The sequence below is a fragment of the Papio anubis genome, chromosome 3 (genome assembly GCF_008728515.1).
Source record: "Papio anubis isolate 15944 chromosome 3, Panubis1.0, whole genome shotgun sequence".
Classification (NCBI taxonomy): domain Eukaryota; kingdom Metazoa; phylum Chordata; class Mammalia; order Primates; family Cercopithecidae; genus Papio; species Papio anubis.
Genome location: NC_044978.1, coordinates 98,389,711 through 98,417,056, shown reverse-complemented (window position 1 = coordinate 98,417,056; position 27,346 = coordinate 98,389,711). Strand labels below are relative to the sequence as shown.

Sequence of the window (27,346 nt, the reverse complement as noted above, 5' to 3'; positions counted from 1 at the left end):
TTTGTATACTCAACACGTAGCCCAGTGCTGGACACACTGTGAGTATGTGTGCAACTTGAATGAACTAAATAGAGATGAGTATATTTCAGATTGTTTATACAGTACCAATACAGGACATGTCATAACAAAGATGACTTTCCAAACTTAATACAGCTCTGAAACGCTAACAATGAATATTTCTTGATAATATTACAAATGATTTTTATTTCTGTGTGTTCGCTTACATCTTTCAAACTTCCTGCAATAAATATTAATTATTTATATATATGTTTAAAACCTTAGGACATTTAACAGGAAAGACAGGAAGAGAAGAAGCTCGGTCCTGGGGACCCATCCCACTCACCTGGCACATAGATGTAAATGTGCCTGCCTTCAAGCTCATTCTCTTCTGTCTGAGTGTGGTTGTAATAGCAAGTGTACAGCCCTGTGTGGGCCGCCGAGGCACTGCTCACTTCCAAGACTGTCACAAAAAGGCCACTGTTGTTTTCTTCATTTCTGATTTCCACATCAGAGTTCTCTTCTTCAGACATGGGGTACTGCCAGCTCACTTCACTCTCCCCAAAGCATCTCAGAGAAAAGGATGAATTCAGCTGCACAACCTTTTCATTTTCATTTGGAAGGATAGAGGGTAACGAAAGCTGGCAGAGGATTAGGCTCAGCCCTGCAAAAGGAAACACGCTCTGAATAGGATGCAACCAGAAAGGACGGTCTCATCCCGGGAACTGAGAGAAGCAACAGTAGCAGCTTAGATGAACAATGACCATTTCTACACAAAAATCCGTTAGCCTGGATGCCCATGAAAGGTCCCCCATTATAACAGCCACCGCATCTGCTGAGAGCAGCAAATGTTCCAGATAGCTCCACCAAGCCCCACTAGATTCACTCCTCCAAACACTCAAATGGACAGAGGATGTCTGATTCCAATTCCATATTTCAGACTCTTAGGTGTAACCATAAAATATCCCAAGATGGCACAGGCTCAGGCACATATGGGTTCTTTATGGTTCACAGTCAGCAGAGGTTTCCCTTAGTTAAAATGAGATGAGGCTGGGGTGCAGCGGCTCATGTCTGTAATCCCTGCACTTTGGGAGGTGGAAGTGGGAGGATCGCTTGAGTTCAGGAGTTTGAGACCAGCCTGGGCAACATAGTGAGACCTGGTCTCCACAAAAAATAAAAAATAAAAAAATTAGCCAGGTGTGCTGGTGCACACCTGTAGTCCCAGCTACTCCAAAGGCTGAGGTAAGAGGATCACTGGAGCCCAGGAGATTGAGGCTGCAGTGAGCCTCTGCACTCCAGCCTGGGCAATAGAGCGAGAGACCTTGTCTCAAAAAAACAAAACAAAACAAAACAAAACACATGGAATGAGAACAGAGGCAAGGATATGGACTGAACAAAACACAAAGCACATCTGTGCTCAAGAGTTCCACATTTTCCATTTTTTATAGCCCTTGGGCATGCTGTCTCCCCCTCATGACTTCCAGGGCCAAAGCAGGATGATGTGGATTTATTTATTTGTTTATATATTTATTTGTTTTTATGAGATGGAGTCTTGCTCTGTCACCCAGACTGGAGTGCAGTGGTGCCAGATGATATGGATTTTAATTCACAATTGGTAAGTAAAACCCGAGTGAAAACTCTCAGTTCATCTTTGAACCTCAAATTTCAGTCTCGCTTATTTAGACTGAAACTGAACTTACTCCTTTTGAAATAGAGTAAATGTGATATAGCAAAGGAATTGAAGGTTTGTGGTCATTCTGGATAACGTCCTGTAGTTTTCTACTTCTTTTCACTCTTTTGGACTGTGTATGCAGAGCACAGATAATAAACCCATGGAGCACAGAACTTAGAAAACAAGAAACCCAAGACTGATAGAAGAGATATTTTGACTTAATTATTAATTAATGATTTGTAATCTCCCTTGGAGCCTGATGTGAGACTCCCACCCAACTTCAATATATGACCACTATAATTCCTGAAGCTTGTGAAGGTAGGATTTGTAAGCACATCTGGATCACCTGTTACTCTGTAGATGGGGTATACTTAGTGGAGCTTACATCTGTTAAATCTCTGGTCTTGCTCAATTCTACCATATCCAAATGAGTAAGACAAAGACACTAACGGGCTGAGCTAACTCCTCAGAATGGAAGAGCACTGGTTCCATGGCAAACATCTGCAGTGCATAAATATCTGGAGGAAAACTAAGGAAGTCCAATACATCAACGAATTACCCCAATGGCATCCTTTTGGTGGGAAAGTTTTTAAGATTTTCCAAGAACCAAACATTTATTTATCTATCAATTTGATTCCTAGAGAAGGTAAAGGTGACTCTGAGATTTGGAAGCAATGTAAGCATCTTTCATCAGGAGAGTTATGATTTAAGACAGGTATGATTTCTTGGGCAAGAATTTTCTATTATTTATTTTCTTTGAACATTTTTTTTTAAATGAGGTCTTGCTATGGTGCCCAGGCTGGAGTGTGGTGGCTAGTCACAGGCATAATCACAGTGCACTGCAACCTGGAACTCCTTGCCTTAAGGGATCCTCCCACCTTGGCTGCTCAAGGAGCTGGGACAACAGATGTGCCACCTCCCACAGTTGACCATTCCTGAATTTATCTAATCTAGCTCTAATAGAAGCCTTGTCCTAGGAAAAGGAAGAGAGTAGTAAGTAAATTTAGACATTATTACTAACAACATTTCAATGCCAACATTATATATATTACTAAAACTGCCACTGGAGAGCATTCCTTTTGAAATGGAGTAAGTGCAATACAGCAAAGGGAACTGAAGGTTTGTGGTCATTCTGGATAACGTCCTGTAGTTTTCTATTTCATTTCATTCTTTTGGACGGTGCATGTGGAGTACTGGTAATAAACCCATGGAGCACAAAGCTTAGAAAACAAGACACCCAAACAAGGAACTCAGAGAGGACTGGGCTCCGTACCTGTGAGAAGACAGCCTAAGACCAGGAACGCCGGATGGGAAGTCCCCATAGCTCTGGGAAACTAGAAAAGTCAAAAGTCAACAGAAACAGCATTAGCAAATAGAAATAATCCTGGAGCCTAGTTCTCTTTGTGTTTTGCACAATAGAAAATATTAACAGCATCATTTTAGTCAAACATGTCCCAGGTTAAAATTCAAGGTTCAAACAGTAAGACGCCTGAAAGATGAAAGAATCAATGGAGCCCCAAGATCATGGCGGGAGCTGCCTGAAGCCAAAACCTTCTGTGATTGCCTGCAGCTTTCAATGGTCCTTTAAACCTTTATATCAAGAATTAGAACAACAAAGAAATAAATACATATATATATATATTTTCTCAGCTTCCAAACTAGAGCTGATTTTCACGTTTCGATTAATAAAGAGGTAACACCCTCTACAACTTTTAGAAAAGTTGCTTGGGTGGGAGTAAATACCTTAATATTTAAGTGCCATTTTGACCTAGAATTTCTGTAACTTTCAACAATGGAGGTCATTTACAGGAGGCCTTTGTGATACTGAGGCACATACCAGGCTCAGACCTGGGCACCCAGCCCGGGTTCTCGCAGGAACCCTCGGAGAACCTGCTGGATCCCAAGCCAGGCTACACAGGGCATGGAAAACCAGGTACAGGCATGAAAGGAGGAGGAACAGAGAAAGTGAAGGTGGGAGAGATAAGTGTGACTAAATTCCTGTGCAGGGGGTAGGAAGGATGCAGTAGACTCTAGGATAAAATTAACAGGAGGCTGATCATTCATTTTCATGTTAAGGTAAACGCACCTGTGCAAACCAAGTTCAAGAACTTTCTAATTTTCTACAGCCAAATCTGGGAATGAAGAAGTAGAGAAAGGATGGAAATTGACCATCCATAAGACACAAATAAGGCAAAAAGTGGGAAAGAAGAAAGGAGGGAAGGGAAAAGAAAATTAAAAGAGAGAAAGAAATTAAAAGGGGGCCCATGCTGCCCTGCGGTAAAACCACTGTAAGGGACTATTCTGGCACACCGTGAAAAGACCTCTCTTCTTTATCTCTTCCCCATTCACTTTATTTTATCTCCCCCGTCATTTCTCCTTTGAAGTCACTGGTAGTGGTCACTGGTGAAGTCAGTGAGAAGGAACTGTGAATGAACTTGTAGGGGCTGGGGCCAGTAAGTTCTTGACTGAAGAAGCCACAATAAGGGTCCTGCGCAGGGCCCCCAGTTTTAACATAACCCCCCGAAAATCATCACGTTAGTCTTGGCCTGGGATGTACTGGATCCCTAAGTTGCTCCTAAAGTCACAGGGTGAATCCCAAAATTGAAGATCACCGTGGGAGGCCACATGGGTTCTTGGCTTTACCCAGGAAGGAATTCAAGCAAATTTATTACGAAAGTAAAGGAATCAAAAAGGGTGGCTACTCCATAGGCAGAGCAGCCACATGAGCTGCTTAACTGAATATACTTATGGTTATTTCTTGATTTTATGCTAAACAAAGGGTGCATTATTCATGAGTTTTCCCAGAAACAGGGAGGAAATTCCCAGAAATGAAGGTTCCTTCCTTTTTCCACCATATATGGTAACTTCCTGTCATTGATATGACATTTGCAAACTGTCGTGGTGCTGATGGTATCTTTTAGCATGCTAATGCATTATAATTAGCATATAATGGGTAGTGAGGATGACCAGAGGTCACCTTCATCGCCATCTTGGTTTTGGTGGGTTTGGGCTTCCTTCTTCATTGCATCCTGGGTTTTGGGGGTTTTTTAATTTATTTATGAAACAGGGTCTTGCACTGTTGTCCAGGCTGGAGTGTACTGGCACAATCATAGCTCATTTGTATCCTTGAACTCTTGGGCTCAAGCAATCCTCCCACCTGAGTTGACCCCTACGTCCAGCCCAAGAGCTGGGACTACAGGCCTGCACCACCACACCCAGCTCATTTTTTAAAAATTATTTGTAGAGATGAGGTCTCACTATGTTATCCAGGCTGGTCTTGAACTCCTAGGCTTAAGCAATCCTCCTGCCTTGGCCTCCCAAAGTACTGGGATTACAGGCATAAGCCACCACACCTGGCCCACATCCTGGGGTCTTTATGACCTGTATCTTGTGAAACCACCACACCCAGCTCATTTTTAAAAAATTACTTGTAAGGAAAAGCGCTTGAACCAGGGAGGTGGAGGCTGCAGTGAGCGGAGATTGCGCCATTGCACTCCAGTCTGGGCGACAGACTGAGACTCCATCTCAAAAAAAAAAAAAATTATTTGTAGAGGCTGGGCATGGTGGCTCATGCCTGTAATCCCAGCACTTTGGGAGGCCAAGGCAGGCAGATCACCTGAGGTGAGTTCAAGACCAGCCTGGCCAACATGGTGAAACCCCATCTCTACTAAAAACACAAAAAAATTAGCCGGGTGTGGTGGTGTGCGCCTGTAATTCCAGCTACTCAGGAGGCTGAGACAGGAGAATTGCTTGAACCCACGAAGTGGAGGTTGCAGTGAGCCAACATGCACTCCAGTCTGGGTGACAGAGCAAGACTCCATTTCAAAAAATAAAAATTATTTGTAGAGATAAGGTCTCACTATGTTGCCCAGGCTGCTCTTGAACTCCTAGGATTAAGCAATCCTCCTGCTTTGGCCTCCCAAAGTACTGGCATTATAGGCATAAGGCACCACACCCAGCCTGCATCCTGGTCTTTATGACCTGTATCTTGTGAAACCATTCCTACCCACCTCCTATCTCATCTTGTGACTACGAATGCCTAACCTCCTGGGAATGCAGCCCAGAAGGCCTCATCCTCTTCTCACCTAGCCCATATTCAAGATGATGTCACTCTGGTTTGACCTCCTCTGATGCTAACTCATGCAATGGAGTGGGCCTAATGGGACTCAGTTTGTTCCATCACTGACTTTGGAAGCTAAAATACGTATACGTAATTACTGAATAAACTGTTTATTGTTGTTGTTGTTGTTGTTTTGGGTTTTTTTTTTAAGACAGAGTCTCACTCTGTCACCCAGGTTGGAGTGCAGTGACAGGATCTCGACTCACTGCAAGCTCTGCCTCCCAGGTTCACGCCATCCTCCTGCCTCAACCTCCTGTTGTTTTTTTGTTTTTTTGGTTTTTTTTGAAAAAAAAGGAGGGCCAGGAGCGGTGGCTCACGCCTATAATCTCAGCACTTAGGAGGCCGAGGCGGGCAGATCACGAGGTCAAGAGCTCGAGACCATCCTGGCTAACACGGTGAAACCCTGTCTCCACTAAAAATACAAAAAATTAGCTGGGCGTGGTGGCGGGAGGCTGAGGCAGGAGAATGGCATGAACCCGGGAGGCGGAGCTTGCAGTGAGCCGAGATGGCGCCACTGCACTCCAGTCTGGGCGACACAGCGAGACTCCGTCTCAAAAAAAAAAAAAAAAAGTAAAGGGGAGAAATTCAATGTTTTCATGTATTCCTGTATTTAGCCTGAGTTGGGTTTGGTTTGGTTAGACAGGATCCAGTACATAATAGCCTAATTTGGTGGTGCCTGATCGTGTATTTTGCTCTAAGGTGGCCTACATTGCAGGAATCAGAATCCCGCTTTATTGAATGCCACCAGGAAAATACAAGAGGAAGAAAACAGAGTGAAAGGTAGCAAGCTTCTAATGGGAAGGGGGGTGGAGTAGATAGAACAAAAAGAAACCATTATTTAATAAGCCAAAGTTTGCATGTGCATGCTGTGTTTGTGAAGAATAACCCCGTGGTTACTTAGAGTTGATTTTAAGAAGTGGCAGTTGAGGCTCAGAGAGGTTTTGCAAATGACCCAAGGTCACACAGCTGGTGTCAGAGCCAAAATTCTAATATAAGACCTGTCTGATGCAAAAGCTGTGTCCTCTCCACTTCACCATATGGTCTCTCTCAAGGGAAGGTCGGTGTTTTAGCCATGTCCCGCCCCCGTGCGTGTCCCTCCCCCACAACTTCCTAGGGCAAATTAGACATCCCTCCCTCCCATTTTCCTTCTCTGCACCTCATAGCAGGAGAAGCACAATTATAGTACTGTGAACCCAAATGCAATTCACACAATGCTGGCTGGCTGATCACTTCTGAGGAGCCTGGCATGTGCCTGGGATGCAGGGCTTTCACACTGCTGCGGTGGCAGCCCCAGAGCCAGGCTGGCCAGCCTGATTTACCACAATTAGCAGTAACGCTTGTGTGTTTGTACATGTAAATATCAGCCTCCCACTGACAATCCACTCAGCAAACTTCAAAGGAGACCTCCAGAGCCAGCTTGATGTCGTGGGTTTTATCACATTTAGATCCCGTATTTCTTTGGCAACTCTTGCCAATGATGCACCTTTAAAGCATTCTCAAGCTTAAAAGAAGGGCTCACTGCTTTTCCTGCAAAACTTCTGAGGAGTGTTTTTCCCCAGCCAGATCCCACCAGATTTCCTTGTGTGCATCCAGACACGGTGGACCCACTGCCAGGGAAGATTATTTACTGACATATAAAGTGGGCAATGAAAACAGGCCCTCTGAGCAAGCCATCGGGAGGCAAATACTTAGAATCAACATGTGTTTGCTGCTTAAGATTCCAAACTCCCTTCTCTGATAACGGTGGTTCCCTGGGTAGAAATCTAGACCTGTCTGTGAAATTTCATGTCATTACTTATCTATAACTCAGACAGTTGACTCACGAATAATGGCAGTGCTTGCCCCACAGGGAGGTAATGAAGAAAAATGGGAAAGATGGGGACTTTCCTCACCTATTAGACCTGTGTGAGGCTCTCTGGGAGTGAGTCTTGCTGTTCCTGCCACTTTTTCTACTCTAAATGCTCATTCTTAATTAGTAACTGCTATTCCGGAGCTCACCTAAAAGTCAGGTGCACAAATATAAGTAATTGAAGCTACAAATTCTGCGAAACATGGCACTATAACAATCAGTGAGAATAGGTCAGGTGCAATGGCTCACTCCTGTAACTCCAGCACTTTGGGAGGCCAAGGTAGGTGAATCACTTGAGATCAGGAGTTCAAGATCAGCCTGGCCAACATGGTGAAACCCCGTCTCTACTAAAAATACAAACATTAGCCAGGCGTGGTGGCACACTCTTGTAGTCCCAGCTACTGGAAAGGCTGTGGCATGAGAATCACTTGAACCCAGGAGGCAGAGGTTGCAGTGAGCCATGATCACACCACTGCACTCCAGCCTGGGCGACAGAGCAAGACTCCATCGAAAAAAGAGAGAGAGAAAAAAAAAAAGAATCAGGGATAACAACCCCTTTACAGGAAAGAACAATGGATTTCATCTAAATCTTTTCTTCAATCATAATTACTTCTCTCACGCCAACTACGTGTTGAACTTCAGCCCCCATCTTCAATAATCACAGCTCAAAAAGCATTTGCCATAACTTAGAGAAGCAAACTGAGAAAGAGATCCCTGCCCTGTTGACTCTCAGGCAGGTGACTTGTGCTTTTCCCCCACCCTCTTGGCCTTCTTATGCTTTCTCTCAGAAGAAAGGATGGAAATCACATTGGACTAGCCACTGATCCCAAATCTGACACTCTGTCCAACTCTCTGAACCTCAGTCTCTTCTTCTAGGAAGCACTAGTAAGGCCTGACTGGTTGCTTGCGCTGTGGCATTACTGTAAGGACTAAAGTACGGAGTTTAATGTAAAGTGCTTTGGTTTTCACTACTTTTTCTGCAGACTCCCAAGATATTTTAGATCAGCTCCTTCAACTTCTCCTTAACTAAGAAAGTGACGGATGCCCCAGAAGCCATATGACTTGCCCTGCACTTCCTACCTCCTGGAGACATGGATCTGAACTGTGATTCAGCCCACATCAGCAGTCCACTCCCATGACCCTGTTACCTCCAGCCTGGTGTGGCTATAAAGACCATTCAAAGATAAGCCAATATAAACAGTCACAGAAACAGAGAAACAAATGCTTTTGCAGCTACTATCCTTTCTCTTTAACAGGGTGCCATCTCCTGCCCTTAAAACAGAAGTAAAGAGCCATTGGGCATGACTCTATAACCAAAGGCAATGTGCAAAGGTAGTGTAAACAGACAGCAGGCAATGCAAGGCTCCATTTCCAGAAGGACTAAGAGCAAGACATTCTTATCCTAAAGCCAGAGAGCTTGCTTCTCAATCACCAATTGCACAGTGCATCCCATTGCAGAACCACTGAATATTTAATTTCACCCCACCCTCACATGATTAAAGATCACAGGAGACTCTCTTACAGTCCCAAAAGTCACTGGTGACTTCAAGATTCAGATTTCCAAGACTCAGTTAATTTCAGCTCTCCTAAGTTAATTCTAACTGTGAAAATTACACATCTTCTTTTTTCTCTGCAGCAAATGTTCTACTCAGTCTCCTAACTGCAGCCCAGGCAACCCAAGTGCAGGTTTACACTGATGGAAACTTCTCCCTGTTTTCCAGCAGAGGGTGTGTTTACCAGGATCTCTGCACCCTACCAGAGCCTGTTGTCAGTATAGTGAGGGCAAATCATAACTCTGAGTTCTGACAAAAGTGAAATCTGGAAGATTAATAAGTGTTCAATTTAAGAAAATGTTAAGTAAGTTTATCCTGCATTCCCACACAAAGAGGACAACAGCAATATATTCCACAACAGTAAAGCAAAATCAGCACAATTATCCCAAGTAAACTAAATAAGAAGGCTTTCCATGAACTGGGTAATTGTTAAAAGCAAGCTGATATGTGGTCACTAGCCAATTCCAATACATGCCCAGAATTAGAATACCGATCCAGATCTTTACATTAGCCATCCCTCTTATTTCTTCTGAGCAACAGCCATACATCACTGGTTGATTCTCAGGAATAAGCAGGGTCTGTCTAAATTGCAGAAGAAACTCAAAAACAACAGATGAGACTAGAATCTAATAACTGGTGTATCACAGTTTTTGAAACAACTTCTCTCTCTAGCTTCCATTTTTACCAAAGACAAATCACAGTGGGACCAATTTGTTTGCCATAAAGTTTTAATCTTATTATATTTGGCCTGATTATTTATATAAAGTGCAGCAAAAATAATTATTTGCCACATAGGCTCTTTTTAAAATTGGTTTTGATGGAACTTTAATTTATAAAGAATCTCAAATTAGGCTTCTTAAAGCCTTGAGTCAGCCACAGATTTATCTGTGCCTGAAAATGTCTGTATAAGTTGGGTGCATTCCTTTCTTCTTGATGTCCCAAGATAACTTGGGACTCCTGGGCCTGTCAGAAAGTGACATTTTCACTTACCACAGGTCAGGAACCCCATACAGAGACTGCATAGACAAGGAATGAGGTCAGTTTTCCCAAGTAGCTTTTATTGGCTCTGTAAGTCAACTTTGATCCCTTAAAGCAGTCTGTTTGTATCTGAAAGCACACCATTCTAGTCAAAGCCTTCAAAAAATAAGCAGTTTCTTTAATTGTGTCCTGTTACAAAAGAAAAGATTCTTACTGCACTTATGTAAATAACTGTATTGATATTAGTTAAGAATACTCCCAAATAGTTTTCAAATTCTGGAGAAATCAGGTAAAAAGAAAGACATGCTCCAAATTTTGTCTACAGTAGTATACTTTATTCAATTGTTAAAAGCAGTTAATACTTTCCAAAGGAAAAGTTTTCTTGACTCTGAAAACGAAAACAGAAAGGATCAGCAATGTTTTAAGCAAAAAGTCATAAAAAGATTGTTTTGATCTTTTATTAGTTTAGTCCATGCTATTAACTCTTGTTTTGCCTGATATTGGGCCACATTCCTTATGAATATGTTAAGTTTCTATGAGAATCCTGGAAGTTTTTTTGTGTTTTCTTTTCTATTTCAATGGCACAATTTTCTTTTTCTTTTTCTTTTTCCCCCTGAGATGGAGTTTCCCTCTTGTCGCCCAGGCTGGAGTGCAATGGTGCGATCTCGGCTCACTGCAACCTCTGCCTCCCAGGTTCAAGCGATTCTCCTGCCTCAGCCTCCCAAGTAACTGGGATTGCAGGTGCATGACACCATGCCTGGCTGATTTTTGTATTTTTAATAGAGATGGCATTTCACCGTGCTGGCCAGGCTGGTCTCGAACTCCTGACCTCAAGTGATCTGCCTGTCTGAGTCTCCAAAATTGCTGGGATTACAGGTGTGAGCCACCATGCCTGGCTGACTTTTGTATTTTCAGTAGAGATGGCATTTCACCATGCTGGCCAGGCTGGTCTCGAACTCCTGACCTCAAGTGATCTACCTGCCTTGGCCTCCCAAAGTTCTGGGATTACAGGTGTGAGCCACCATGCCCAGCCAATGGCACAATTTTAAAAGTTATCAGAGGCTTGCATTTTAGAGTACCCATCAGAGTCCTATAGCTGATTATAAACCACCTTTTGAAAAGGATTAAAAACAAGACAACAATTGTCTGTGGGTGACAAAAGTCTTAGGACAGCCAATTAAATATGCAATTGACAAAGAAATTTGGTTACCTCTGTAGCACACAATAATGTAACATAAGAACTATAATTATGACTGATAATGTACACTAAGTCATAACAGAATTATAGGAGTTTTGCATAATTTTGGAACACATACCAATAACACATTTATATAAGTATAGCCCAAAGAAAGCCAAATAGTATTTTATATTTGACAGTGCTTCTTGTATGATTTTAATACACCAAATAAGCCAAATATGTCACTTTTGGATTTTAGGGGACCTGATATCTAGAAAGACTAATCGGATCAGAAAAAGACTTACTTTAGAATTTCATTTTGGAACATTCATCAAATATAAAAGGTTTAAACAGTGATATTACAAAATAGAATCCCAGGTCACCATAAAGCATTTATTTAACCAAAATGATAACTCAAAGATTTCAAAAAGGTAAAAACGTTTACTCATTGATATAGGGCAGACTTGGGTTTCCAAATGATCTGTCACTTTTTTTCGCCCTTATTTTTCCTATAGTTTATTTAAAAATCAAACAAAAATCTTTCATTATCTTGTAATATCACATGAAAATCTTATTCAAGAGAGAAAGCCAAATTTCACCTTTGCATTAGTGTACTATTAATATTAAACCCAATTCTTAATAAAACTTTATAGACAAATCTTCCCAATCTTAATCAGTTTGACCATAAGGTAAGATTCTCATAAACCTTTTATAACCCTTTACAATTTTCTGTTACAGAGCAGATCAGTGCTCTAGAAAACTCTGCCGTGCTTTTTAATCCTAATGTTTAACTTACAAAAATAATAATAATAATATCCCTTTAACTTTAGCCAATGTTTACACACAGAATTTCTTTTACAATGTTAATCTTTCATATACCTTTCACAACTTGCTCATACTTCAGCTTTTTCCTATTCAACTTAAAACAATCCTTTAATCCACTAAAGTAAGCAAAACAAAAACAAAACAAAAAACTGTACTCCCATGCCTTCCTATAATCTTTTACCAAAAACACATTTTACTTTCCTTACATATCTTGTATGTAAAACTGTTTCTCCGGTAATCTCAGGTACATATGTTACAGTGTTAACTCTTAGTAACTTTTAGTTTTGATTAAAAACCTGACATGGTTAACTCCACAGTCCCCAGGCCTTACCTAGCATCTAATGTTCCAAAGCAGGTAAATTGAACAATTACCAAAACTCAGAGAAGCAGTTTATGTTGTTTAGTAGAAAACAGTATCAAACCTGCCTAATTTAGACCACATGTCGAAATTTTGAAGACATTTTTATTTTATCAATGATCTTTAACACTATCTTTATTTCCCAAAGATTACTAAAGTCACTTGAACTCAAAGGCTTTAAAGTTGCCATTTTTCTGACAATATATTTGATTTAAGCACTTATTTTTCTTTAAACCAATGAATTAGAGCTCTTTTATATAAATATCACACACAGAACACATTTAAATACACAGAACACATATAAATATCCAGTAGTTGTAGGATTTTTTTTTCATTTGTCAGTTTTTAAGTTTTTCCTTCAAGCATGCAGCTTCTAGGTCCAAATAAGGAGGCACAGCTGGAAGGCCAAACAGATCTCCAAAAATCGAGAATCCCATATTTATACCAAATACTGGATCCCCCAAAATGGAACACTATGCGACCAGACAGTGCAATGCTTTCACCAAGCATTTCACTGCAAGGATGTTCCCCAAAGGCTGGTGGCCAACCTAAAGCAAATCAGCCCATCCTCCATTCACAGGTGGATGCCCAAGAGCATGCTTTTTTTCATTTAAATGTGAAAAGAAGTAAGTATTGGCCTGTAGTAATAACCACTCATGTAAGTAACTGCCATCCCTAAAAGTATACATCCTACCTAGGTAATACACACCAATGCTAAAGGTTCTCTCACAATGCAAAGTAATTTCTGATGCCCCCAAAAGTCACAAAGGTCAGGTAATGTGAGGTAAAACAGAGCAGAGCCTTGGATTCTGAAGGGTCCTGTCTGCTTACAGTTCTGGGGGTTCCATGAAGAAAACAGAGGTTTCTCCCAAAATGAGGTCTGTGACAGCTTCTGTTTCCTCCCAAGGAGTCCCAGGCTGTCAGAAATTATCTCAGGTCCTCTAATATGGGCATTAAAGGGGGCAAAAAGACAGAATGGAGAAATAATTCAGACCACTGAGAAGAAAAACAGATAACAAACACACACAAAAAACTTTCTCTTAAAAAAATAAGATCCAAGAAGAAAAAAATCATAAAGCTCTTTCAAATATATATATATATACACATATATGTGTGTGTGTATATATATATGAATATGGAATATCCATTTTTAATTAAGCTGACTTTTAATTATAGAGGTCCTTTTAAAAAATCCTTTTAAATCCCTTAATACCAGACTCTAGCCAGGACAAATAGCCAACAACTCTGGCTTTTAAGCCTTTTTTTAAAGGTATTTTCCCCAGTGAAACCAACAGGCCTTAACCAAGGTTATAACTTAACCATGGACACAAGAGGTGTCTCCAAAAAGATGACAAGCAATTTTTACAAGACCCAGCATTACCCCTAAGGTAGCTCACAGAAAAAAAAAAAAATTCAAATGAAAAAATCAGAAGCTGTCAGTGCAGACAAAAAGAATAAATGACAAAAGTCCCAGAAGTAGCAAACTGGAAATCTCTCATTCCCTAAGCCAGGAACTGAACCCAGGCCACCACCATGAAAGAACAAAGGCTTAGCTATTGAGCCACAGCCTGAAACAAGCACTGTATTGCTTTTCGTAAAAGGAGTCTAGGGAAGTCAGTTTTGAGCTTACAAAGGATATACTTTTTCAAGGGAAAAGGAACAGATATAAATCTGAGAGGCCTTCAAAGGAAACAGATTCTAGAATTAAAAGTCAGTATTTCTTGCAATCTTACTGAAAGCCAACCAATACTTTAAGACAAACTTGTTTTAACATAGGGCACCAAAATTTAGATAGACTATTATAAATAAATTTCCTGGCGGGGCATATGAGTTGGCTCACGCCTGTAATCCCAGCACTTTGGGAGGCCGAGGTGGGTGGATCACTTGAGGTCAGGAGTTCAAGACCAGCCTGACCAACATGATGAAACCCCATCTCTACTGAAAATACAAAATTAGCCAAGCATGGTGGTGCATGCCTATAATCCTGGCTACTCAGGAGACTGAGACAGAAGAATCACTTGAATCCAGAAGGCGGAGGTTGCAGTGAACCAAGATCATGCCATTGCATCCAGCATGGGCAACAAAAGCAAAACTTCTTCTCAAAATTAATTAATTAATTAATTAATTTCCTTTCAGTTATGGCTAATTACATCTAAATTTTAATTAATTCTCTTTTATAAACTTTACCATGACTTACACAGGTCATCTACAACATGCTTGGGCTTTCTGATTTGTCCTGTATTTCCTTTCTCTAAACAATCAGTCATTCTATCCTAGGACAAGAATTTATCATATAAGATCCTTTCTCATAAAATTTATTTATAACCTTCCTGACCAAAATACATCTTCATATTCATAACTCTCCTCACATCTCTCTCCACTACTTATTGTTTTTTATTTCTTTCTACTTGTTTTTATTTTCTTTCTAAACTCGTATTTTAAACCCCACAAATAAATGACATCTGAATTGGCCAAAAAGAATTTATTTTCACTAAGAGCATATCTTCTTTGGCACATTTATACAGAGTTATATATGAATTTTTAGTAACTCTAAATTTTAGCAAACTTAAGTTACGTGAGCTTGAGAAATGCTTGGACTTATTTACTTTTTTTATGAGCACTCTTTTATTTATAAGCCAATTTGGTACCCTGTAGACACAATATATAACACAATAAATGTACATACACATAAACACATCTAGACATTTATACACACACACAAACATAGATCCAATAGCTTTTATCTTTGAGCTCTAGCCATAATGTAGAAACACAAATGCACTATTTTATAAAAGATAGCTGAACCCAAATTATTTCCCTGACAAAACTGGTACTTATCCAAATAGCTAAACTTTGTTTGCTAATTTGAATTTGCTCCAATTGCCTAAAAGGCACCCTAGTGATGAGTCCTTTGGGACTCACCACTGTCCCTTTGTCTAACAAGGATCTCAACAGACACAGAAGTTTTTCTAAGTGTAGGGAGAGTCCAATTATTTTCCCCTGCAAATTCCCACCTCCTGGAGCAAAAAATTAAATGAAGTGACAATAAGAAAATGCTTTTACAGAAAATGATAATTTTAGAGTAGAAAACAAGAAAAGGCAAGACTAAGATTCCCCTTGGGTGGGACTCTAACCCACAATGCTAGAGGGGAATGCCAGTGCCAAACACCCTGGAGCATCCAAATGCCACAAAACCTGGAGAATCAGCTAACAAGGGTCCCCAACCAAATGCCAAAAACCCCAGAGCATCTGGGGGATGGCCAGTAGTGAACCCCAAAAGTATGAGACCTAACATAATTGGAGCTACAGAACGATGACTCTGGTGTCCCAGGGTCAACACAACAGGAGAACTCTCACAAACAAGTGTCCTGCCTTAAACAATTGCCAAATAGCCAAGGCAAAGACAACAAACATGAAATAAGCATATCAGCCCGAAGAGCAGAGAAGTCAAACAGCCAGTCATTAGAAACTAAAGACAGGCCAGGTGTAGTGGCTCATGCCTATAATCCCAGTACTTTGAGAAGCTGAGGCAGGCAGATCGTTTGAGCCCAGGAGTTCAAGACCAGTCTGGGCAGCATGGCAAAACCCTGTCTCTACAAACAAAACCCACAAAATTTAGCCAGGTGTGGTGGTGCGTGCCTTATAGTCCCAGCTACTCAGGAGCTGAGGTGGAAGGATCACTTGAGCCTGTGAGGTCCAGGCTGCAGTGAGCCATGATTATGCCACTGCACTCCAGCCTGGACAATAGAGCAAGATGCTATCTCTAAAAATTAATTAATTAATTAATTTAAAAATTTTTTTAAAAAGAAACTAAAGAGAAAAGGTCTCAGAGAAGGGATGACAAGGTGGGTTGCAAAAGATGTGACCAGCCAGGCATGCTCCCATCTGGGGCAACCAGACAACAGGAGGCCGCTATCAGGCTGCTAAGCCAGAGGCCTCACAGCCACTTTCCCATCTGTCCAAAATAAAGAACATTAGAAAGGACAAAGGAGCCAATTTGAAGGGAAAAAAATGTTAGCAAGCTGAATCTGGGCAAGGAGAGACTCACCCACTAGTGAAGCCCACACAATGCCAATCAGTCTTAATTTAAAGTCAATGGGAGGTCACCATTGTCCCGTCATTGGTCACCAGAAAAGATGTCATAGGGTGAACCTCAAAATTGGGGTTCGACCTGGGAGGTCACAAAGGTTCTTGGCTTCATGCAGGAAGGAATTCAAGAGCAAGCCAAAGAGTAAAATAACAGCAAATATATTAAGAAAGTAAAGGACTAAAAAAGTGGCTACTCCATGGGTACAGCAACTGCATGGCTGCTTGAGTGAGTATACCTATAGTTATTTCTTGATTGTATGCTCAACAAGCAGTAGAAGATTCACGAGTTTTCCCTGAAAGGGGCAGGTAATTCCCAGGACTGAGGGTTCCTCCCCTTTTTAGACCGTACAGAGTATCTTTGGTCATTGCTATGGCATTTGTAAACTGCCATGGCACCGGTGGGAGTGTCTTTTAGCATGGCAATGCATTATAATTAGTGTATAATAAGCAGTAGGGATGACCAGAGGTAACTTTCATCACCATCTTCGTTTTGGCGGGTTTTGGCCAGCTTCTTCACTGCATCCTGGTTTTGCTGGCTTATTTATTTATTTATTTTTGAGACAGGGTATCATTCTATCACCCAGGCTGGAGTGCAGTGGCCTGATCTCAGCTCTCTGCAGCCTCTATCCTCCCACCTCAGTCTGCACCCCCAACCACCCCTCAGACCAGTAGCTGGGACTATAGGCCTGCACCATCATGCCCAGCTCATGTTTTTAAAATTATTGTTTGTAGAGACAAGGTCTCACTATGTTGTCCAGGCTCGTCTTGAAATCCTGGGCTTAAGCAATCTTCCTGCCTTGGCCTCCCAAAGTACTGGGATTACTGGAATGAGCCATCAGACCTGGCCTGCAACTGTTTTATTACTGGGGTCTTTATGACCTGTATCTATCAACTCCTGTTCCAACTCCTATCTCTTCTGTGACTACAAATGCCTAATCTCCTGGGAATGCAGCCCAGCAGGTCTCATCCTCTTCTTACCTAGGCCCTATTCAAGATGAAGACACTCTGGTAAGAACTCCTCTGATGCTAACTCATACAATGGAGTGAGCCTAATGGGACTCAATGTGTTCCATCATTGACTTTGGAAGCTAAAATATGTGTGCATGTGATTCCTGAGTAAACTAGTTTAAAAAAAGAGAGAGTAAGAGAGAAATTCAATGTATTCCTGTATTGCTGTGTTTATCCCTAGTTGAGTTTAGTTTGGTTGGAGAGGATCCAGAAGATAATAGCCTAAACAAAGTTTTTGGTGGTGCCTAATCATGCATTTCTCCTGTAAGGTGGCCTGCTTTGCAGAAATCAGATTTCTGCTTTATTGAATGCCACCAGGAAAATAAGAAAGGAAGAAAACACAGAGTAAAAGGTGGAAGGCTCCTAACAGGAAGGGGAGTGGGGTACGTAGAAAACAAAATAAGAGAATGAGAAACCATTATTTACTAAGCCAAAGTTTGCATGTACATGCTGTGTTTGTGAAGAATAACCCTTAGAGATTACTTAGAGTTGATTTTAAGAAGTGGCAGTTGAGGCTCAGAGAGGTTTTGCAAATGACCCAAAGTCACACAGCCAGTGACAGAGCCAGGATTCGAACACAAGGTCTGTGTGATACAAAGGCTATGCCCTCTCCACTTCACCATATGGTCTCTCTCAAGGGAAGGTCAGTGTTTTAGCCATATCCCACCCCTGTGTGCCGCCTGCCTGACTATTTCCTAGGGCAAATTACACTTCCTCCTTCCATTTTCCTCCTTTGCTCACCATAGCAGGAGAAACACAATTACAGTGCTGTGAACCCAAATGCAATTCACACAATGCTGGCTGGCTGATGGCCTCTGAGGATGCTGACATGTGTCTGGGATGCAGGGCTTCCATACTGCTGCGGTGGCAGGCACAGTGGGCCCCAGAGCCAGGCTGACCAGCCTGATTTACCACAATTAGCAGTAACGCACACTTGTGTGTTTGTACATGTAAATACCAGCCTCCCACTGACAATCCACTCAGCAAACTTCAAAGAAGGCCTCCAGAGCCAGCTTGATGTCTTTGGTTTTATCACATTTAGATCCCATATTTCTTTGGCAAGACTTGCCAAAGATGCATCTTTAAAGCATTCTTGAGCTTAAAAGAAGGGCTCACTGCTTTTCCTGTGCAAGCTCTAAGCAGTGCTTTGCCCTCGCCAGACACTCCCAGATTTCCTTCAGTGCCTCCAGATACAGTGGACCCTCTGCCAGGAAAGATTATTTACTGACATATAAAGTGGCCAATGAGGCCAGGCGTTATTGGCTCATGCCTGTAATCCCAACACTTTGGAAGGCTGAGGCGGGCAGATCCCTTGAGGCCAGGAGTTCGAGACCATCCTGGCCAACAAGGTGAAATCCCATCTCTACTAAAAATTAAAAAAAAGGAGCCAGGCATGGAGGCAGGTACCTATAATGCCAGCTACTCAGGAGGCTGAGGCAGGAGAATGGCTTCAACCCAGTAGGCAGAAGTTGCAGTGAGCCAAGATCTTGCCACTGCACTCTAGCCTAGGTGACAGAGCAAGATTCCGTCTCAAAAAAAGTAGGCAATGGAAACAGGCCCTCTGAGCAAGCCATCAGGAAGCAAGAGAATAAACACGTTTGTTGCTTAAGATTCCAAACTCCCGTCTCCAATAACAGTGGTTCCCTGGGTAGAAATCTAGGCCTGTTTGCGAAGTTTCTTTTTTTTCTTTTCTTATTTTTTTTAGATAGAGTCTCGCACTGTCGCCTGGGCTGGAGTGCAGTGGCGTGATCTCAGCTCATTGCAACCTCTGCCTCCCAAGTTCAAGCGATTCTCCTGTCTCAGCCTCCCGAGTAGCTGGTACTACAGGTGCCCACCACCATGGCCAGCTAATTTATTGTATTTTTAGTACAGACAGGGTTTCACCATGTTGGCCAGGCTGGTCTCGATGGCACCCTGTTAAAGAGAAAGGATAGTAGCTGCAAAAGCATTTGTTTCTCTGTTTCTGTAACTGTATATGTTGGTCTCCTTTCACCAGATGTCTGCTCTCCTTTCACCAGATATTTAACCACGGGAGAATAAAATGACATATCCTTTTGAATGTCAGCATACGAGTGTGACTCCTAATGGCACAACCTTAGGAGTAGCAGTAGCAGTTTGAGCATTCGGCTTGAGGTCACCAAGACCCCGACATAGGTGTCCTCACTCAGAAACGAGAACACCAATACCCCCCACTACCTTCCTCACAGGCCTGCTCTGATAATATGTTCACTATGTAAATGCAAAGCATTAACAATTCACCCGCCTCGGCTTCCCAAAGTGCGGGGATTACAGGCGTGAGCCACTGTGCTCAGCGTGTTTGTGAAGTTTCATGTCATTACTTATCTATAACTCAGACAGGTGACTCATGAATAATGGCAGTGCTTGCCCCACAGGGAGGTAATGAAGAAAAATGGGAAAGATGGGGACTTTCCTCACCTATCAGACCTGTAGTGAGGCTCTCTGGGAGTGAATCTGGCTGTTCCTGCCACTTTTTCTACTCTAAATGCTCGTCCTTAATTAGTAACTGCTATTCCAGTGCTCATCTAAAGTCAGGTGTGCAAATATAAGTAATTGAAGCTACAAATTCTGAGAAACATGGCACTACTAAGAATCCATGAGAACAGCCCCCTTTGCAGAGAAGAACGATGGATTTCAACCAAATCTTTTCTTCAATCATGATTACTTCCCTCATGCCAACTACATGTTGAACTTCGGCCCCCATCTTCAATAATCACAGCTCAAAAAGCATTTGCCATAACTTAGAGAAACAAACTGAGAAAGAGATCCCTGCCCTGTTGACTCCAAGGCAGGTGACTTGTGCTTTTCCCCCATCCTCTTGGCCTTCTTATGCTTTCTCTCAGAAGAAAGGATGGAAATCACATTGGACTAGCCACTGATCCCAAATCTGACACTCTGTCCAACTCTCTGAGCCTCAGTCTCTTCTTCTAGGAAGCACTAGTAAGGCCTGACTGGTTGCTTGCCTTGTGGCATTATTTTAAGGACTAAATTATAGAGTTTTAATTGAAAGTGCTTTAATTTTCAAAACTTTCTGCAGACTCCCAAGATATTTTAGATCAGCTCCTTCAACTTCTCCTTAACTAAGAAAGTGATGGATGCCCCAGAAGCGACATGACTTGCCCTGCACCTCCTGCCTCCTGGAGACATGGATCTGAACTGTGATTCAGCCTACACCAGCAGTCCACTCCCATGACCCTGTTACCTCCAGCCTGGTGTGGCTATAAAGACCATTCAAAGATGAGCCAACATATACAGTCACAGAAACAGAGAAACAAATGCTTTGGCAGCTACTATCCTTTCTGTTTAACAGGGTGCCATCTCCTGCCCTTAAAACAGCACTAAAGAGCCATTGAACACGACTGTATAACCCCAGGCAGTGTAAAGAGACAGCAGGCAATGCAAGGCTCTATTTCCAGAAGGACTAAGAGCAAGACATTCTTCTCCTAAAGCCAGAGAGCTTGCTTCTCAATCACCAATTGCACAGTGCATCCCATTGCAGAACCACTGAATATTTAATTTCACCCCACCCTCACATGATTAAAGACCACAGGAGACTCTCTCATAATCCCAAAGCCACTGGTGACTTCAAGATTCAGATTTCCGAGGTTCAGCTAATTTCAGCTCTCCTAAGTTAATTCTAACTGTGAAAATTACACATCTTCCTTTTTCTACGCAGTCTCCTAACTTCAGCCCAGGCAACCCAAGTGCAGGTCTACACTGATGGAAACTTCTCCCTGTTTTCCAGCAGAGGGTGTGTTTACCAGGACCTCTGCACCCTACCAGAGCCTGTTTTGTTGTTTTGATCTCCCGGAGCTCCATCAGACATTCCAGTAACGGGAGGAGGCTGGAGTGTTTTTACACAGGAGCGTTTTATGGGACAATCTGGGCTCATAAACATGGGTGCTCTCCTTTCACCAGATATTTAACCACGGGAGAATAAAATGACATATCCTTTTGAATGTCACCAAACGGGTGTGACTCCTAATGGCACAACCTTATCTTGAGGTCACCAAGGCCCCGACTTAGGTCTCCTCACTCATAAACGGGAACACCAATACCCCCCACTACCTTCCTCACAGGCCTGCTCTGATAATATGTTCACTATGTAAATGCAAAGCATTAATAACCAAGGCGAAACACAACACAAATTTCCACGAAATAAAAATGCTGTCTTCCAGCAATTCTTGTAGCCTCACAGGAAAAGAAAATCAGTCACCTATTACGGTCCTACAGAGCAATAAATAAATAAATAAATAAATAAATAAATAAATAAATAAATAAAACAAAAAAAAGCACCTCCTAATGCCAGTACTAGCTTGGAGTCTCCGCAAAGCCCATTAGTTCTTGCCAGTGGCCAGCAGATGGCAGTGTTGGTCGAAGGACGTGCGTCCAGGGGTTGCGACACAGACGCGTCTGCCAGGAATTCTGAGCTCCACTATCCCAAATCTTAACTTCCAGTCTCCCCCTTCCTTAGGCTGTACTTTTAGCTTTCGTGGCGACCTCAGTTGAAAGCCCGCGGGGTTTGAGCAGAAATACGAAAACTGCTGTTGAAAATGGCTAAATCTCCTCGGGACCCCAGAAGAATTCGGGGTAGGCGGACATCTCCCCATCGTCCCCATCACCATCCCCATCACTGGGAGCGGGTGCGCTGGGACAGCGGGGCTTCGGGAGCCGGGAAGACGACGCTGCCGGGCCAGGCCGCAGAGACTCAGCCGGACTCGCTACTCGGGTTCTGTGAAACCCACGCTCTCGACACCTCAGCATTTCCGCCCCCTCGGGGCGGGGGACCGCCTTGGCCGCGACGCCGTTCCCAGGCTGCGCTGCCCTATCTGTCCGCGCGACACCGCTGCCCCTCATAAACTAGCCCGGCGAAGGCCGCGACGGCAGCGCAGCCCGGGAACCGCGGGCGCATTAGAAACGACTGTTCCCGTTGCACAATAACGCAGGGTCGTATAACAAACAAACAGCAACAGGCCGCCCGAGGGGAAAGGGAGCTGGCGAGGGGCTGGAACGCAGAAGACGGCGCCTGTCCCCCGAGAACGCACGGGACCCATCCTCCTCCATCCTCCCCTGCTTCTCCCACATTGAACTAAAAGGACGCTCCATTCTCAATCCAAACCCAGCGACCTCGGCCCCCTCTCGTCCACCTGGCGCTTTCTGGGCCCACACAGAGCCTGCGAGGCGTCCACTGGCGGCCCGGAGGAAAGGAAAGGTGACCCAGGTTAGCCTCCGCTCCGGGCCCCCGGGGTTCCAGCGCCGCGCTCCACTGAGATCCTGTCGCCGACCGCCCGGGGCTAGGGAAAGCGGGATGCGCCCCCAGAGCCCACTAGAGGGCGCGATAGCCCCGCGAATCTTACCCGGCTCGCCGGCCCGCTAGCCCACAGCACAGGCTCCTGGTCCCCGACAGCGCTGCCGGGAGTGCTGCGCGCAGACTTCACCCGGGAGGCTCTGCGCTCGGACAGTCCAGCCCCAGCCACCGTCCGGTTTCTGACCCCGGGATCCAGAGGAACACTGCGCGGTCGGCTCGCCCTCCCGCCTCCACCACGCCCTCGGCGGCTCGGTTGTCCCGGGGTTGGTGGCGATGCCCAGCCGCTCCCTGGACCTGCGTCCGTGCGCGCCGCACTCTGTACCTCAGAGCTGCAAAGGCCGCCGCGCCCCAGGCACAAAGCTCGGCGTTTGCATTGTTTTCAACTGAGACCCGAGAGGGGGCCGGGCAGGGTGTGGGGAGAGGGGGGAGAGCGGGAAGAGAGGCCGGGCGGGTGGGGGAAAAGGGGCCGAGGGGTTTAGGGTTACAGACGCTCGCCAGCGCCTCCTATGGGCACGAGAGCCGCCCGGCAGTGGGTAGCGGCTCACATGGAATGCTGGAGAGAGCTAGCCTGCGCCCCCTCGGCATTTAAGAACTGTTCCTGGCCCGGCGCGGTGGCTCACGCCTGTAATCCCAGCACTTTGGGAGGCCGAGGTGGGCGGATCACCTGAGGTCAGGAGTTCGACACCAGCCTGGCCAACATGGTGATACCGTCTCTACTAAAAATACAAAAATTAGCCTGGCGTGGTGGCGGGCACCTGTAATCCCAGTTACTTGGGAGGCTGAGGCAGGAGAATCGCTTGAACCCGGGAGGGGGAGGTTGCAGTGAGCCGAGATCGCACCACTGCACTCCAGCCTGGGCGACAGAGTGAGACTCTGTCCAAAAAAAAAAAGTGCCCTCTGGTGCCAGCTTGCCCGACACGCGCCTTAGCCGCCTCTGCCCCCTGACGAGTCCGCGCCCACCCGCGCTTGTAGCTACCCTTTCGCGGGGGCCGAGAAACTGCAGCAGGAGGCAGGGAAGGAGGCGCCCCAAGTCGGGGTTCCCATTATTCCCTCCTACAATCTACTTTTTCAGCCCATCCCGGGTTCACTCACTGATCAGTTTAAAACAAAAGGAAATGCCGCCGAGCCACTTCAGCAAACGACAACCATCTGGCAGAAACTGAACTAGGGCGAAGTTGGGAGAAGCCATTTGCCCCGATCCTGTATCTTGCGCCCCAGGCGAGACCGAAAGATTATCTGCCGCCCCAAGGCTGATACTGCGGGTGGACCCGGCGAGTTAGACCAGGGGGACCCTGAGACCCACACCTTTCGGTCACTGATCAGGCTTTTAGCTCTTTTCCTAGAATTGCCACTTTTCCACCAGCAACGTATAACCTGGTCGCAGCTCCCCGGAGGTCGGAGGGAGTCCTTCCCTGCGGGGTCTGCAGGAAGGCGCTGGCCACCACGTCCCCAAAATGCGTCCCGCCGCTGCGCGCCGCCCACGGTCTGTCCCCAGGAGGCACAAAATGGGCCCGCCTCGGCGCCAGACGTGTTTGCAGCTGGAAAGCCCAGCCCAATGCCCCTCCCCCTGCATCCCTCCTCAGTCCGCGTCCCGAGAGGAAACTGGCCCAGGGGCGGAGAGCTGGGAGCCTGGGCTCTCCTTCAAGTCCCTCTCGATCTAAGGATTTAAACAAGAGCCAGGGCACCGGGGGCTAATGACGGGTTCATTCTTGGCGTCCCCCCACTCTCGTTCCTCCTCACTCTTGTGAACGAGGTCCAGCTGCACTTGGCTCAACCCAAAACTGTGCAAGCTCCGAAGTAGGGCCTGACCTGTGCGTCAAAGCGAGGCTGCTCGGCCTCGCGCCTGTCGGGAAGGCGAGGCAGGGCCTCCTCATAGTGAGGATTGTGGAAAGGAGGAGGCCGAGGAGAGAGGGAGAAGAGGGAGGGGATGCAATTCGGCAGTGCGGGGGTCCAGATTGACCAGATTAGGGGTCGGGGGTGGGACAGCGCGGCGGCTGGTGAGGTGCGCACGCCCGGGACCCCTTCCTCCCCTTCTGTGGCTGCGGGATGTTTGTCGGGTGAGATGCACTGCGGAGGATTGTCGTGCCTCGTTTGCCTTGGATGCCTCTCCCTGCTCCAAAAATCTGTCTAGTTCTGGTCAGGAGCGACCGCGGCGAGGCGAGTCGGTCCAAAACATTGAGCAATTCGGCCTCGGAGCCAAAAAGCCATTTCCCACACCGCCCAGCCCGGGGCTTTTCGGACGTGGGGCGGTCGGGACCTGATAGGGGTCCCATCCATGCTTGCCTCCCACCCAGGGAGATGGAGTGAGTGGCAGGTTCTTCCAGGCACTCTTTGCGCACATCCTGAGGTCTTAGCAGAACTGGGGGAGCGAAGTGCGGGACCGGCCCTCTGGCTGCAGGAGGGATGCACAACGGACAGCCGGCCTGGGCAGCAAGTCCCTCCCGACCAAGACGCGAGGCCAGGTCACCGGCAGTTCCCGCACACCTGGCCCGGCCCCGGCTCCTGGCTTCCTCCGGCAACCGGACTCGGGTCGGGCCACACTCCTTGTCGCTCCGACCTGGCCGTCACCCTCTCGGAATAGAACAGCTGATCCCACATATTCAGAGTCAAACGGACGCAGCCCGCTTCCCGGACGCAGCCGGGCGGAGTTAATCGTGTATAAACCTTGTTTCCATGGGGGTAGACAGCAGAGGAAGGAGAAGTACGCACAGACGGCTCTGAACCCGGCAGGGAGAAGAATGGAGAAAAAGGGCGACTAGAGAGGACCGAGCAGCGCTGGGCGAGCGCAGACGGCAAGTGCCGTGCACCCCCGCGCGGAGAGGGGCGCCGGGTAGGGGGTGCCCAGGGCTCAGTTGCCCGGAGGGAGAATGTGGTTTACCTCCCACCTTTCTCTTACCTGCAAACAAATTTCCCCAGTTCCAAGTGGTCCCTAACTTACTCACAAGAAGTTCGACACTTTCCTGGAGACCTTTCCTCTCTTCCTGCCTGAGGCCAGAACTGAGCGGCAGCAGAGCCCCGGGCAATGCAGAAACGGTTCCACCGAGGAGGGGGCGCGGGGAGACGGGCGGGGGCGGGGGCCACGGCGCACAATGAGGACCCCTTGGTGTGCGGTTCGAAATTCCTCAAATCCCAGTTGCTGGAATGCGAGGCGACATCGACTTCTTCACTCAGGGCCAAATGTGTTTGTCATTATTCCAGACCGCCCGCCCGCGCCGCCGCTGTCGCCCCCGCGCTAGGGCGTGCAACCCGAGCGTACAGCCGAGCAGGCACCCGCTCTCCCTGGCACCTCACTGACCCGACAAACCCCTCCAGAGCGCCCCAAACCCTTGCCCACGCCCGCGCCCCTCTGCTTGTCCCGCAGCCGCGTCACAGCTGCGCCAAATCTGGCCCGGACTCTCACCCAGAGCAGCGCCGTCCAGTAATTACGCGCATTCGACCGGCTCCATGTGCTGCAGGCCAGCACGGAGGTCCGGTCTCCAGCCGAGCCCTGCCCGCCTCCTGCGACCAGCAACCCCTTCCCGCGCCCCGCTCCGCGCTCCCCTCTCCCCACCTCCCCTGGTCCCCCAGCCGCGCTCCACACCATGGGCTGCAGCGCTGTCCCGCCAAACCGCAGGCGAGGAATGAAAACACTCATTTAAAACCTGTCGCCTTCCAGGACTCACTGCCAAGAAGAGGGCAAACACCTCTGCCTCCACCCCCAGTTCCTTGGTGTTCGGCCCAGTATTCATGAACACCACCCCCACTCCCAAAAGAAACCTCAAAAATGTAAGCCTAAACAATTTCTTTGGGAGGCCATAGGGTTGTTAGAAAAACATTGTTTTTTAAAAATAGGTCTGGAAAATGTGTGTTTAAAAAAAAATCCCTAGACTTTCTAATTCTATGGTTATCTCCCACCCATCCCCAAGTGAAGTTTATTCCGAAAAAAAAAAAAAAAATTGCTCTCTGGACACACATTTGGAATCCAGCTCCATTTTTTTTTCTTGTCGCCCAAAGTTTGAAGTTACTTCGCTTTCTCCAGTCCCAGAGTCTGATCAGGGACTTCTCTTATAAACAAAAAATCATTTTTTCTTCTTCCTTACCTTCTCCTATGTTATTCCGCAATGAATGTCCCACACATGGAGTAAAGAGTGTGTCCACGGCCTCCAATGATCTCTTGTAGTCTCCTCCTCTGTTTCTCTCCCTGTAGCTCCAACAGTAACGGGCTCAAAAACCGCGTTTTGTAATTGATTCAATGTTATAGTCCATCCTTCTAAAACTAATCATTTGCTCTAAGTAAATAGCTGTCAGGAAATAAGCCCCCCCCCCCCAACCTTGGTCTCTTCAAAATAAAAGTTTCGCTCAAACTCCCCTGCGCTCCGAATCTCCCAGTCTCCAGATTGCGCCTTCGCTTTTTG

General features: G+C 45.6%; 1 protein-coding gene across 3 annotated transcripts in view; it reads right to left on the bottom strand.

Moving 5' to 3' along the window:
• PDGFRA (platelet derived growth factor receptor alpha) overlaps positions 1–27,346 on the bottom strand; it is a 60,779-nt gene extending 33,433 nt beyond the window's left edge. The window contains exons 1-3 of one of the 3 annotated variants that reach the window (XM_003898883.4): positions 27,032–27,346; positions 2,943–3,003; positions 344–661 (exon numbers count right to left, since the gene is read on the bottom strand). In XM_003898883.4, the coding sequence (XP_003898932.1) occupies positions 344–661; positions 2,943–2,991 (367 nt within the window). In that variant the 5' untranslated portion in view covers positions 2,992–3,003; positions 27,032–27,346. Of the gene's footprint in view, positions 1–343; positions 662–2,942; positions 3,004–13,360; positions 13,561–24,257; positions 24,451–27,031 lie in introns of those variants that run through there. The other 2 variants (XM_009207090.4, XM_017958815.3) reach the window with 2 other exon arrangements.